This window comes from Pristis pectinata, chromosome 7 (genome assembly GCF_009764475.1).
Source record: "Pristis pectinata isolate sPriPec2 chromosome 7, sPriPec2.1.pri, whole genome shotgun sequence".
Lineage (NCBI taxonomy): Eukaryota > Metazoa > Chordata > Chondrichthyes > Rhinopristiformes > Pristidae > Pristis > Pristis pectinata.
Window position 1 is genome coordinate 42,300,502 of NC_067411.1, and position 12,308 is coordinate 42,312,809.

Sequence of the window (12,308 nt, forward strand, 5' to 3'; positions counted from 1 at the left end):
GTTTTCATCAGTTTTCTCCCATGTATTCTAAAACATAAACAGGGACCCAGCTGGAAAGGGCCTGCATGGACATTGAATAAAGAGTTGGAGCACATATCTACCATCAGAAAAGTCTTCAGGGACTCTTGGAATTTAACTCAGCTAAACAGTCAATTGAAAAGATTGCCAGAGAACCTGGGTGTCACTTGCTTTAAAGATTATTTATTGACACCTGAGAAGGCCATTCAGCCCTTTATGCCTCTACATCACTTTTATAGAACTGTTCAACTAATCTCACTCCTTTTACTTTCTTGATAGCACAGCAATTCTTCCCCTTCATTTATTTATCCAATTTTTTTCAATGTTGCTGTCAAATCTGCTCTCACGATCCTTTTAGCCTATGGAAAAAAAATTATTTGAATTTGCCTCTTGTTCTTTTACTAGTCATATACTTTCTGTCCTCTGGTCATTGACCCATCCACTTATGGAAATAGTTTCTCTTTTTTTTACCTTAATTGGTAATTGGTTTATTATTGTCACATGTACCGAGATACAGTGAAAAGCTTTTGTTTGCATGCTATCCATACAACAGTATCATTCCATACAGCAGTACATCAAGGTAGTACAAAAGAAAAAAAATGCAGACTATAGTGTTACAGTTAAAGTGCACGGGCTATGATGAGGTAGATTAAGAGATCAAAAGTTAATCTTTATCATGTGAGGTCTGTTCAAGAGTGTATCAAATATATTCATGATTTATGCCACCTCAGTCAAATCTTCCATTAAATTTCTCCTCCCACCAGAGATCATCCCTAAATTTCTTCAGTCAAAAGGAAAAAAAATTTACGAATAAATATGGAACGAGAAACAACTTATTTCTTGTTCCATATTTATATAAACAAAAGAACTGTGTGGTTCTCAGTTTCTTAAACCTAAAGTACACCTGGCAATTACGTGTATAATCTCTGTGACTCGGTGTGGAGACATCAGTGTAAGATATATTCTCCCAATGTATTTTTAATAGTTTCAGAATGTGAACCACTTTAGATGAATTGAATGGGATTTATCTACCTACAAGTCAAATCTCTGAAGCCAAATAGAAAAAGCATTGGAATAGACTATTGAACATCGAATTTTCCATTTCAGAGTACAGCAACAGGATCTTCCAGGAAAGAAGATGATGATGAGGAGGAGGAGGAGAAAGAGAAAGAGCTACGGATGGAGTATCTGCTTTGTGCTTTTGATACTCTTGGGAAGGCCTGGCCCAGGACTCCAGAAACACAGGGTAGATTATTTTAGTGAACGACATAATGTTCCCTCATTCACTGAATACTCAACTGTTACTTCAGGAGTAAGGAATGTTCCAACATTTTTCAAGTAATCTGTGCAATAGAATCAATTGTACTTCGTGACAAGCATGGGTAACAGCCTATATAGGGCATTAAAATAGACTTTATTTCCCTCTATGGATGCTGCCTGACCTGCTGAGTTCCTCCAGCACTTTTTGTGCATTGCTCCAGATACATCCAGCATCTGCAGAATTTCTTGTTTCTCTGCATTAAAATAGATGCCTTTTTTTTTTAGAAAAAAAGGCGCAGTTATTTAATTTACAATAAACATTTTTAATCTGGTGTTCATTTCATCCATACAATCTTTCTCTCTGTTGCCACTTTTTATTGCATTTTTAGTTCCATTTAAAAATTTCCATGATCCTACTTACAATGAAGACTTTTAATGTAAACATGCCACGTTGTAATCCGCATCCCTGATCATTTTTTTTAAAAAAGCACTAAATATATTTTTCTTTGCACACAATTCATTGTGGGTTAATCTAGATCTACAGACTCCCTCAATTCTGGTGGTTGGAAAATTTATTGCCCTGAGCTTTATTATTGTGTCCACATTATATATGTTGATATTTTGGCGATTTGCTAATGAAAATGTATTTTGTCTCATCTGCAGCTCGGTACCGTGTAGAATTGTGTCACTTAATGTGTGAAAGGCTAAAGCTAAGTACATGGAGAGTTCAACTCGGCGTGCTTCAAGCAATGAATACCTACTTCCAGGGGTAAGAAAAGTTATGACATTTTGTACCTGCAACCTGATCAGTGAATTTTTATGAAACCTGGTAACAAAGGGCTTCAATTATTTTTGCAGCTTACTGCTTCTCAGCCAGGACAACAAAGACGCAAGTGCATTATCTGAGATCTTGAAAGATACTTGCTCCGCACTCACCTTTCCATTAGGTGAGTCAACATAAAAGTCAAGATTTTTGCCTGGTTTGGAGAACAGTTTAAACATAAACTCACAGGTTTTAACTTTTCCTTTTTTTTTAAGAAAACAAGAGCTACTCTTCAGTACGGACAGAAGCTTTATCAATATTAGAACTTCTCTTTAAAAAACTTGAGGGTGAGTAATTTTAAAGTTACCTACACAGCACTGCAAAGGATGTTGGGCAGCTTATCATTGGAAGCAATTCATTGTCTGAAGCCTCCTTATAATGGTATATCCCTCTCACAAAGCACCTGTTAATGCACATGGTTCCAGAGAAGTCTGGCTGGGTGCTCCACTTAGAAATATTTAATGTTTAGATTTTCTTGAACACACTTTCTAGTTCAGTGTCTATTACTTCATAAATAGTTGATTACTAACGGTTAATGTAGCCATGCTACCCTGCAGAGTGCTCTTGGCCCAGGGAAAAATATGTCCACTAAAATATACTAAATAAAAAATATTGTCAAAACTTGCCAGTTTACCAGTTTTCCAGCTTGCCAAATCAATCCGGACAGCTTGTTGAATACGGCCATGTTGCTCGCATTGGCTCAGCTAATTGGAGTGCGTATGTCATGAGCTCTGTAATGTCCACTTGTGGAGCTGATTGTTGTTCCTAGAATACATCTTGAGTGCTAAATCATCATGGATTTAACAGAGACACGAGAAATTCTGCAGATGCTGGAGTCTGGAGCAATACACAAAAAGTGTTGGGAGGAACTCAGCAGGTCAGGCAACACCTATGGAGGGAAATAAACAGTCAGCATTTCGGGCAGAGACCCATCATCAGGACTGGAAAGGAAGAAGGCAGAAGCCAGTATAAGAAGGTGCAGGGGAGGGGGAGGAGCACACATAGGCAGGTGATAGGCTAGTTCAGGTGAGGGGGGGGATGGTAGGTGGGGAAGATATAATAAGCTGAGAGGTGATAGAAGAGGCAACGGGCTAAAGGAGGAATCTGGTAGTAGAGGGCAGTGGACCATGGAATAAAGGCTGGAGGAGGAGAGGAGGTGGGCAGGTAATCAAGCTGGGGGAAGGGAGCCACAGGAATAAGGGAGAACAATGGAGTTGGTGGGGGGGGTAGAAAAAGAAGGGATGGGGTTACCAGAAGTTAGAAAAATTGATGTTGAGGCCATCAGGTCAGAGACTCCCAAGGCGGGATATGTTCCTCCAACCTGCATCTGGCCTCAACGTGGCAGTAGAGGAGGCCATGGATAGACATGTCGGTATGGGAGTGGGATGTGGCATTGAAGTGGGTGGCCACCAGGAGGTCCTGGCTGTTGCAGTGGTCGGAGCAAAGTTGCTTGACGAAGCAGTCACCCAGTCTATGTCGGGTCTCACCAATGTACAGGAGGCTGCACCCTCGGACTCGCAGGTGAAGCGCTGCCTCACCTGGAAGGATTGTCTTGGACCCTGAATGGTGGTGAGGGAGGTGGTGTGGGGACAGGTGTAGCACTTGGTGCGGTTGTAGCCGTAAGTGCCAGGGGGGTTATCAGTGGGGAGGAATGAGTGGACAAGGGGGTCACGGAGAGAGTGGTCCCTACAGAAAGCAGGAGGGGGGGTGGAGTTGAGGGGAAGATGTGCCTGGTGATAGGATCCCATTGGAGGTGGCAGAAGTTACAGAGAATGATGTGTTGGATGCGGAGGCTTGTGGGGTGGTAGGTGAGGACAAGGGGAACTCTGCCCCTGTTATGTCGGGGGGGAGGGCAGACGTGCGGGAAGTGGAGGAGATGGGGCAAGGCCAGCATTGATGGTGATGGAAGGGAAACCCTGGTTACTGAAAAAGGAGTTGATCAACATTCTCCCAATGAACACGGCAGCACAGTTGTTCATCCCCTTCACTGGATGCAGCTTTCATGTTGCCAAAAGGAATCCCTCATTGTTACCAGAAAGCTAAACAATTTCAGCCTTCAGAACATTCAACCAACAGAGCATCCATGGCTTTCTGGGCTAGGTAATTCTAAAGGTTTACTGTCCTTTTGATTAAAGAAATGTCTCCTCTATTAGCCAAACCTTATCCCGAGACTGCTTCCGATTTTCTAAACTCTCAAGGAAACAACAGCTCAGTATTATACCCAGTTGAATATTTCAGAAACCTCCATGTTAGAATGAGCTTGTTTTTAAACTGCATAGGCTAATCTTTCTTAATCTCTCTGCATAAGACAAACCCTTCATCCCAGGAATCAGCTGATGAATCTATACAACAGTAACTCCAAGGCAAGTGTATCCTTCCTTGGGTATGAAGACTAAACTGCATACACAACCTCAGGTGTGGTTTCACCAAACCTCTGGGCAGCTTGCTCAAGGGTCATCATTCTTTTGGGTCACACATTGAATTAAGAATTTCCTTGTTTAAGACTTGTGTTCGTGTTTCTTTTCCAGAGACTAATCAATGGGCAACTTTGACACCTGAAAAGAGGGATATAATTCTTAAATCTCTAACCAGCATGGAATCGGACAACAGGCCAGAACTGAAAGATAAAGCCTCAGATCTTAAGAAATGCCTTGCAAATATCCCATAAACCTGCCAAGACCTATTGTTCAGCTGAAGACTTGACAACCCAAAATCTTGCTAATCAGTTTGGATACATTAGACCTAAAGTGTTGCTTCATATGTTGTCAGGTTAGCCTGTTTAAGAGTATAAGTCAAATGCTGTACCTGCAACTTAGAAGAGGTGCAAGTGTGGTGAATTCCATTTTCTGATGTTGGTTTGTGTGTGCTCAGTTAGTGATGTTTTGCAGATTCTCATATCTGCACAAGATGCAAATTATATCTCTGCGTCTTCCTCCAGTGAAGCAGGAAATTACAGAGGCTGAGGGTTCTGGTTATGAAACATATAATGCACTTGTCAAGCAGTAGTTCAGAGTTGGAGATGTGGTTATGAGGTGCACACATCAATTTATTTGTGCCAAGTTTAGTGAAGTTAAATGTTAGTCCAATAATTCACAACAAAAAGACATTAGATTATGTTGAATTTGAAAGAGGTAGCACTTGGCTGTCAAAGGTGCAATGTGCTTCTATTTTATGTCATTAAATACTGTCAATGTGGCAGCATTTGTAATGTGATAATTGCACATTAATGTGCACTCCAAAATGATATTCAGACAATTCTGACGTCACTCCAGAATTGATTTCAGCAGTTAGCTGTTTCCCTTTAGCTGACTAAACATTTAGCACTTCTTATTTCAAGTCTGCATTTCCATGCTGCTTCAAAACTTTCATTGCAACATTTTTGCATAATTTGGGCTGTGAGGAAAAAAATATGAAGAAAATGTTTCTGATGATATTATTACTGCCAAGTTGGTTCTTTCTACTATGAAATGGAAGTGGTGTCACGGGAATTATTTTAGTAGTTCCAAGAGTTCACCACTATGTTATACTTGAGTCAGGGTATAACCATCTATACTGCAAAGCATTTTGCAGTCCTTGTAATTTTAGCAAAAGCATATATTTCTGAGGACCCTATGAGCTGATGATCAAGATTTCCCATTTCTCTTTACAGTATACCTTTACTCCATTTGTCACACATTTTCTAATGAATTCTTTAGATGAGCTGAATTGGAATTTGTATGTTTTAATATGTAGGATATACGCTGGACTCTTAAGTGGCAACCTTTCTCCTCTCCTGCCCCAAGGATCAGTTTGCACTTCATGTGTGTTTAGTTATTTTTTATTTTTTAAAAATTCTTAATGCTTTAAATCCATCAAATTATAACCTTTTCATTTTAATTTGATCTTGTAAAACAATTCAGAAGAAGGCTTCCATCAGATGTTTTAGGCGGCTGAGCAAGCAGCCCTCCTAATTCTCCATCAGTCTTGAGATATTGAGAATGACAGTGCTTGTCTTTTGTGTTTCATAGATGTGCTAGATCATCAAAAGATGATGAATTATGATCCACTTTTCCATAAGTATCTTTTTCTTTAGATTGTAAGATGTATCATATGCTTCTGCTGGTCAACTTGCACTTTTGCAGGAATTAAAGGAAATGCAGAAAAAAAAACAAAGTTGGGCATTGCAAAGTTATTAACAGGTCTGAAATATTTAAAAAGGGCAAAGTGATGGAATAGACGGAGTCCCAAAAGCTCAAAGTTTGATGACTACATCTACTTATTACATGGATCAAACAGTCTGTTCCTAATGAAGAAGTTTTGGTAGAGCATCTCGAACACAAGATGAAAGAATTGGCCGACTGCTTCAATCTCAACAAGTGTCAGCCTGCCGTGTGTGGTGAATGATCTGCAAGGAGGATATACATTATAAAGATGGTGATCTTTGTTTTAAGTATGGTTATTCCTGTAGCTATGTGAGAGCGAAGACTTGTAATTGCTATTGGGTTGTCCTTAGTGTTGTATTGTACAGTCTGTGGCAGTTTGTTTATTGACTGATATGTCACTTAGGATGCTCCGCTTGTTTGAGTTCTTGATAGTTTCGACCTAATCTTAATGTGGGGGAACGATTGATGCCAGCCACTCCCAAGTAGAAAAGTGGCCTTCCTCAAGTTTTCTATGAAGAATGATTGCACTATTTTGCTAACCATAAACACTGTACCATGCCCTGTGTGGGCAAATACTTGCTGCTGTTCCAGCCATTCACTGGTAAAACCTTTGTACTGATACTGTCTATCAGAACCTCTTCTCAACAGAATTGTTTGTGTGGGGCGAAAAATCTCGGACTTGGCCAACAAAGAAAGAAAAATAAAACCCTAATTAAAAGCCCATTTTACTGCTGTAGGTTTGTATAGTTTCAAATTAACTTTAAATTGAATTGTATGAACGGTGATGATTAATTTACTCAGGTCAGAGTTAATGACTCCAGCCTCCAGTGCCAGGTAAAATCTTTATTCTGAAGTTAAAGGTGTCAGTAAGAATTATAACTTCTGTAACAATCTCATTTGGCCTTACAATTGAGCACCTGTAGCACTTGCTTAATTGGGCACAGTAGGGATGTACATTCTTCGTATACATTCATAAAAGCAGTTTATAAACATCAGATGGATCGGATTCACTGTGTCAATGTATGTCATTTAGAACTGGGGATCTAAGAAATGTTTGAGAAAACTGGTGGGCCCCATGAAGAATGTCCATATGAATTGTGCTTGCATGATGTGTATAATAAAATTATGCTTGGTCTTCTGTGAGACATTGCTTATGGATGAGGGAAGGTGTATACAGACACTTTAACATTGCCAAAATCAATAAATGCTCTTGTGCTGTTGTACTACTGCTTTTATGTCTTCAATTGCCAAATAAGGTCAAGATGCAATATTCAGTAAGTAGATAACAGTGACATCTAGATACATGTCCATCCAACATGGAGTTGGGATGAAGATTGTAAAATTGCTGGCATGTATGGTTTGTGGTGCAGTATGGTCACATTAGACAGAATCTGAACTCACTCCTCTCCCTCTCTCCCTTTCTGTTGTCCTCCAATTTAAAAGCAAAGCACCAGAAGGAAACAGAACAAAGCCCGAAAATATAACAGAGCAAAACACTTGATAGCACAGAAATGAGGATTATGCAACAGTCTGCAATCGTTTGTGGTTCAAATCCAATCCGACACATTCTCCTCCAAACTGCATGATGTTCTGTGGCTTTTCCAGAATGACATCTGATGCCAGTGCCAAATCAGAAGACTGGAGGTTGGAATAGCATCCAGCTAACTGTCACTAAAGCTTGACCCCTGAAGACCTGATTTATTTAAGACATTGGAAGAGGAGTGTAAATAGGATTCTTGCAGTGAATTATCTGTGGGAAAAGTTCGGGTTTGAAATAGTTACTTGCAATTGCCCACTGAATCATTCCGTAGTAACAACAGCTCCCATTTTGTGGCACACAATTCTTAATGCCTACAGATCTGCAACCAAATATAACATTATGACAGGCATGCATAGGGTAGATGGGAGTCTTTTCCCAGGGTGGATATGTCAAATACTAGAGTGCACAGCATTATGCTGAAAGGGGGAAAGCTTAAAATAGATTCACAATACAAGTTTTTTACATGGAGAAGGGCAGGTTCCTGGAATAAACTACCAAAGGAAGTGGTAGAAGCAGGTATGATAACAATGTTTAAGAGGCATGTAGACAGACACATGAACAGGCAGGGAAAGGAGAGATATAGACCATGAGCGGGCAAATAAGAATAGTTCATCTGGCATCATGGCACAGATGTCATGGGCCAAAGGGCCTGTCCCTGTGCTGTCCTGTTCTATGTTCCATGTGTTATATAAACTTTTCAGTCTCCAATATAAATAGTGCTTTCTTGGAGTAGAGGTGCTATAATCTGAACATTCCTTAAAAAATCATTTTTACTGATAAAACACAATTGTTTGTGGCCTACACACTCTGCATATAGTATAAAATTGAAGGTTTTTAATCTCAGCATTCCCACCCAACAACCTGTACAGTGTTAAATTCATTGGCTAAAATTAGGCTGTTTTTCATCTGTTTCCATCCAGTCTTAAATTTGTACTGTTGCCCTTTACAAGTGTAAATTCTGTTAATTGTTTTTTCGCTAATAAGATTAGTTCAGTTCTATAACCACATCATTGCTTGCTTTTCATTAGCTGCAGAAAGCAAGCTGTTCTGCATTAATTGATCACACCTGTCCTTCCATTAACCCATATTTTGTGACCTTTGCTAATGGTTTGAAGAAGTGACATTTAAAAAAAGTTATAGCCTGGTTTAAATAACCAAGGTAAATGTATAGTTCAGTTCAGAGCTAGAAAGAAGCTGTTTATTGGTATAACTATTCTTGTATTATCTGGGGGGTAAAAAGTAATTTCCAAACTTTGATGTTTTGGAAAGGACAAACTTGCATTTATATGACTTCTTTCCTGGAGAGCCATGTTCTTCATGATGGTCCCATCAGATCTCTTGCCCATTTGGAGAGGGTATATGATTTAATGTCTTGTTCAAAAGGCATTACCATGCCATACCACGGGTTCAGCAGGTCTTCAATATTAGACCTTTGTTAATTAACTTATAGCATAGGCATCATTGGAGCACCAACATTTGCTGTTAATTGACCTCAAGATAGTGGTGGTGAGTCCCCTGATTTAAACCGCTATGGACCTTGTGAAAGTACTCTCAACGCACTGTTGAGTAGAGCATTTCAAGATTTGGACCCAGTGTTGACGTAGGATCAGTGATACCTTTCCAAGACATGGCAGATGAACTCACAGGTACTGAAGTTCCAGTGTGTCTGCTGGCTTTGTTTTTAATATGGTAAAGGTTATGTGTTTGATGTCTGCCCAGATTTAATGCTCAAGTATCTTGAATGGGACTTGATCCCACGATCTTCAGAAGAAAATCACTGTGATGCAGAATTCAATTTCACAGTAACTTGTGTGGATGCAATCTTTCATTCCACCTGGTCCCAACCAGCAGGATGCTAATTGCATTGTTTTATCTTTGTACTTTAACTTGTGCTTTAACTTTTAATGTTTGTTATTGATTTTTAAATTGTTCTATCGTCTTAGTTGTTTGGGGTCTAAAGTCCCTGCCAAGCTCCATATTGTAGAAGTTTAAAGTGCAGAATAAGACACTTGCGCTAACTGATCTATTACAGTGTTTCTCTCCACATGAGCCTCCTCCTACAAGCCTTTTAACCCCATCTTCGTGACCCATTCCTTTCTCCCTCGCACTTATTTAGCTTCCCCCTTAAATGCATCTCTGCTGTTCACCTTAGCTCTCTCTATGATACTGAATCCCACATTCTCACCACCCTCTGGCTAAAGAGCTTTTTCCTAAATTCTTGATTAGAAATATCTTCTCCAAATCTACCCTTTCAAACACCACCTGAATTTGAGCAGCAGTAATATTCACTCCCTGATAAGAGTCCTCACCAAAGGTAAAAGTCAGTATTCTTATTTCTATTGGACCTGGCATCTTGTCAGCAAATATTACAATCTCTTCGGGCTTACACACCACCAGGTCCCACAAAGTAAAGTTTGAAGATGAGATCACCGATTTCATTCTCCCATGTTTCCAACACCTGTGTACTACAGATTATTCTTTTTCATTCAATAGCCACAATACCCATTCAATGCGAGAACCTTATCTCCCTGAAAGTAAAGAAACTGAATGCATTGGGGAAAAACACTTCCTATGGGGAGTGTTCTAAACAGTCTGGGAATTATGTTCAATTCCCATCAGGCAGGTGTTGAATGTAGATGTTCTAGGTCAGGAAAAAAAAACAAAAATCTAAATAGAATTTGAGTCATATAGCAGAGAAACAAGCCCCTTGGCCCACCACATCCATGACAAAATGGTGAGAAGTCGCAGAGTTCTGAGATGCAGAGGGATCTGGGTGTCCCAGTATATGATTGGTGGGGGGAGGGTATGCAGCTACAGCAAGTAAGTGGTAAGGCTGACAGAATGGTACTGTTTGTTGCTGAAAGGATTGAAAACAAAAGTAGGGAGGTTCTTCAGTTACTTAGGGCATTGGTGAGCCTATATCTGGAGTACTATGTACAGTATTGGTGCCTTTACTTAAGGAAGGGTATTAATGCAATGGAAGCAGTTGAGAGGTTTGTTAGCTAATACTTGGAATAAGTGGGTTGACTAATGAGGAAAGATTGGACAAGCTATGCTTGTATCTGCTGGAGTTTAGAAAAGTTAGAGGGAATTTGAACACAAGATCCTGAGGGGTGTTGACAGGGTGGATGTGGAGAGGGTGTTTCCTCCTATGGGAGATTCTGGAACTAAGGGTCATTGTTTTAAAAGAAGATTATGCCTGTGTGTAAAATAATGGAAAGCAATCCACCTATCATGCAAGCAATGTCCCATCAAGGATTGAATTGTCTAGACTATCTCATTATTTTAACATCAGTAATAGTCCATGTCCAATACCTCCCAAACCTGCCACCACCTCTCTACCCCTCGTTACAGGCTTGGAATCTTTAACAGGCTTTTTGTACTTTTGTCTGACATTTTGTGGTGTCTTCAAAGTTGGGTCTACTTCCTGGAAATTCTTCCCTAATCCCCTTCACATTCTCTCTTCACCTTCATAGAAATTTACAGCACAGAAGGAAGTCATTCAGCCCCATGTCCGTGCCAACCAATGAAGAACTACTGAGGCCACCTTTTAGTTCTCAATCCAGGTGCCTACAGATTGTGGCGCTTCAATGTTTGTCCAGGATTGGTTAGGCAACACTTCCAAAGTGTTGAAAGTAAATTCTCAGCAAAATTACTGTGAACTGTCCTTTTCCCAGTAAGAGGTAAGAAAGTAACCAAACTATTACTACAATTCCAAGATATTGAGTCAACCTCTCAAAGCTTTACAAACTTTAATACCCATCTTTTCAATCTGTTGGCCATGAGTATTAACCTCTCCCTCAAGGACTCAATGCCCATTCTCTTACCATCTCCGCTGGTGAAAGGTCTGCTTAATTCCCAAGTGTTGCTGCAACCCTCTGATTTATTAGGAACGATCAAACTCAAAAGCTAAACCAATCACTGAGTCTAATCATGAGATGATGAGCTCTCCATAAGAAGGATTCCTCCCCTACGGGTAGGAACACTATAGGGAAATATCCATACCAACCAAGGCAGTGTTAGGTTTTTGGACTACATACTATACTTCTCAGTGACACAGTCATTTACCAGATGCCCAAACAGACTCATGTCCTTTGTGAACTAGAATGAGTTTTTAACTGCCAAATATCTAAATAAAATAATAATAACAAACACCATATTTCACTTAACTGGAATCTATTACATGCCACTATGGGATGTTCCTCATCTGTGAGCTTATCTCCCCAGAGGGCTGTAAATTAAAGGCTGTTAAATACAGAACAAGAAAATTGAACAGTAATGAATGAAAAACTGTAACAACAGCTTACAACTGTTGACGACCATTCAACCTAGAACCTCCAGGAACTGACGATTAATCCTCAAGCAACAATGGGAGAAAAAACAAAAACAGGAACTTTCAAGTGCTTTGTTTTTCATTTTATGTTTATTAGTTTAAAAAAATTGTAAATGTACAAAAGAAGCATGTCGGTCATGGGCAATGAAGAGATCTTGTGCTCCTCATTGAAAATAGACGTATCGAGAGCTC

General features: G+C 39.7%; 1 protein-coding gene across 1 annotated transcript in view; it reads left to right on the top strand.

Moving 5' to 3' along the window:
- Window positions 1-7,445, top strand: part of ecpas (Ecm29 proteasome adaptor and scaffold) — a 78,826-nt gene extending 71,381 nt beyond the window's left edge. Inside the window, exons 41-45 of the mRNA XM_052019562.1 lie at window positions 1,126-1,264; window positions 1,942-2,047; window positions 2,137-2,225; window positions 2,317-2,388; window positions 4,630-7,445. Coding sequence (XP_051875522.1) covers window positions 1,126-1,264; window positions 1,942-2,047; window positions 2,137-2,225; window positions 2,317-2,388; window positions 4,630-4,769 — 546 coding nt within the window. The 3' untranslated portion in view covers window positions 4,770-7,445. The remainder of the gene's footprint in view (window positions 1-1,125; window positions 1,265-1,941; window positions 2,048-2,136; window positions 2,226-2,316; window positions 2,389-4,629) is intronic.
- The last annotated feature ends 4,863 nt before the right edge of the window (window positions 7,446-12,308 follow it).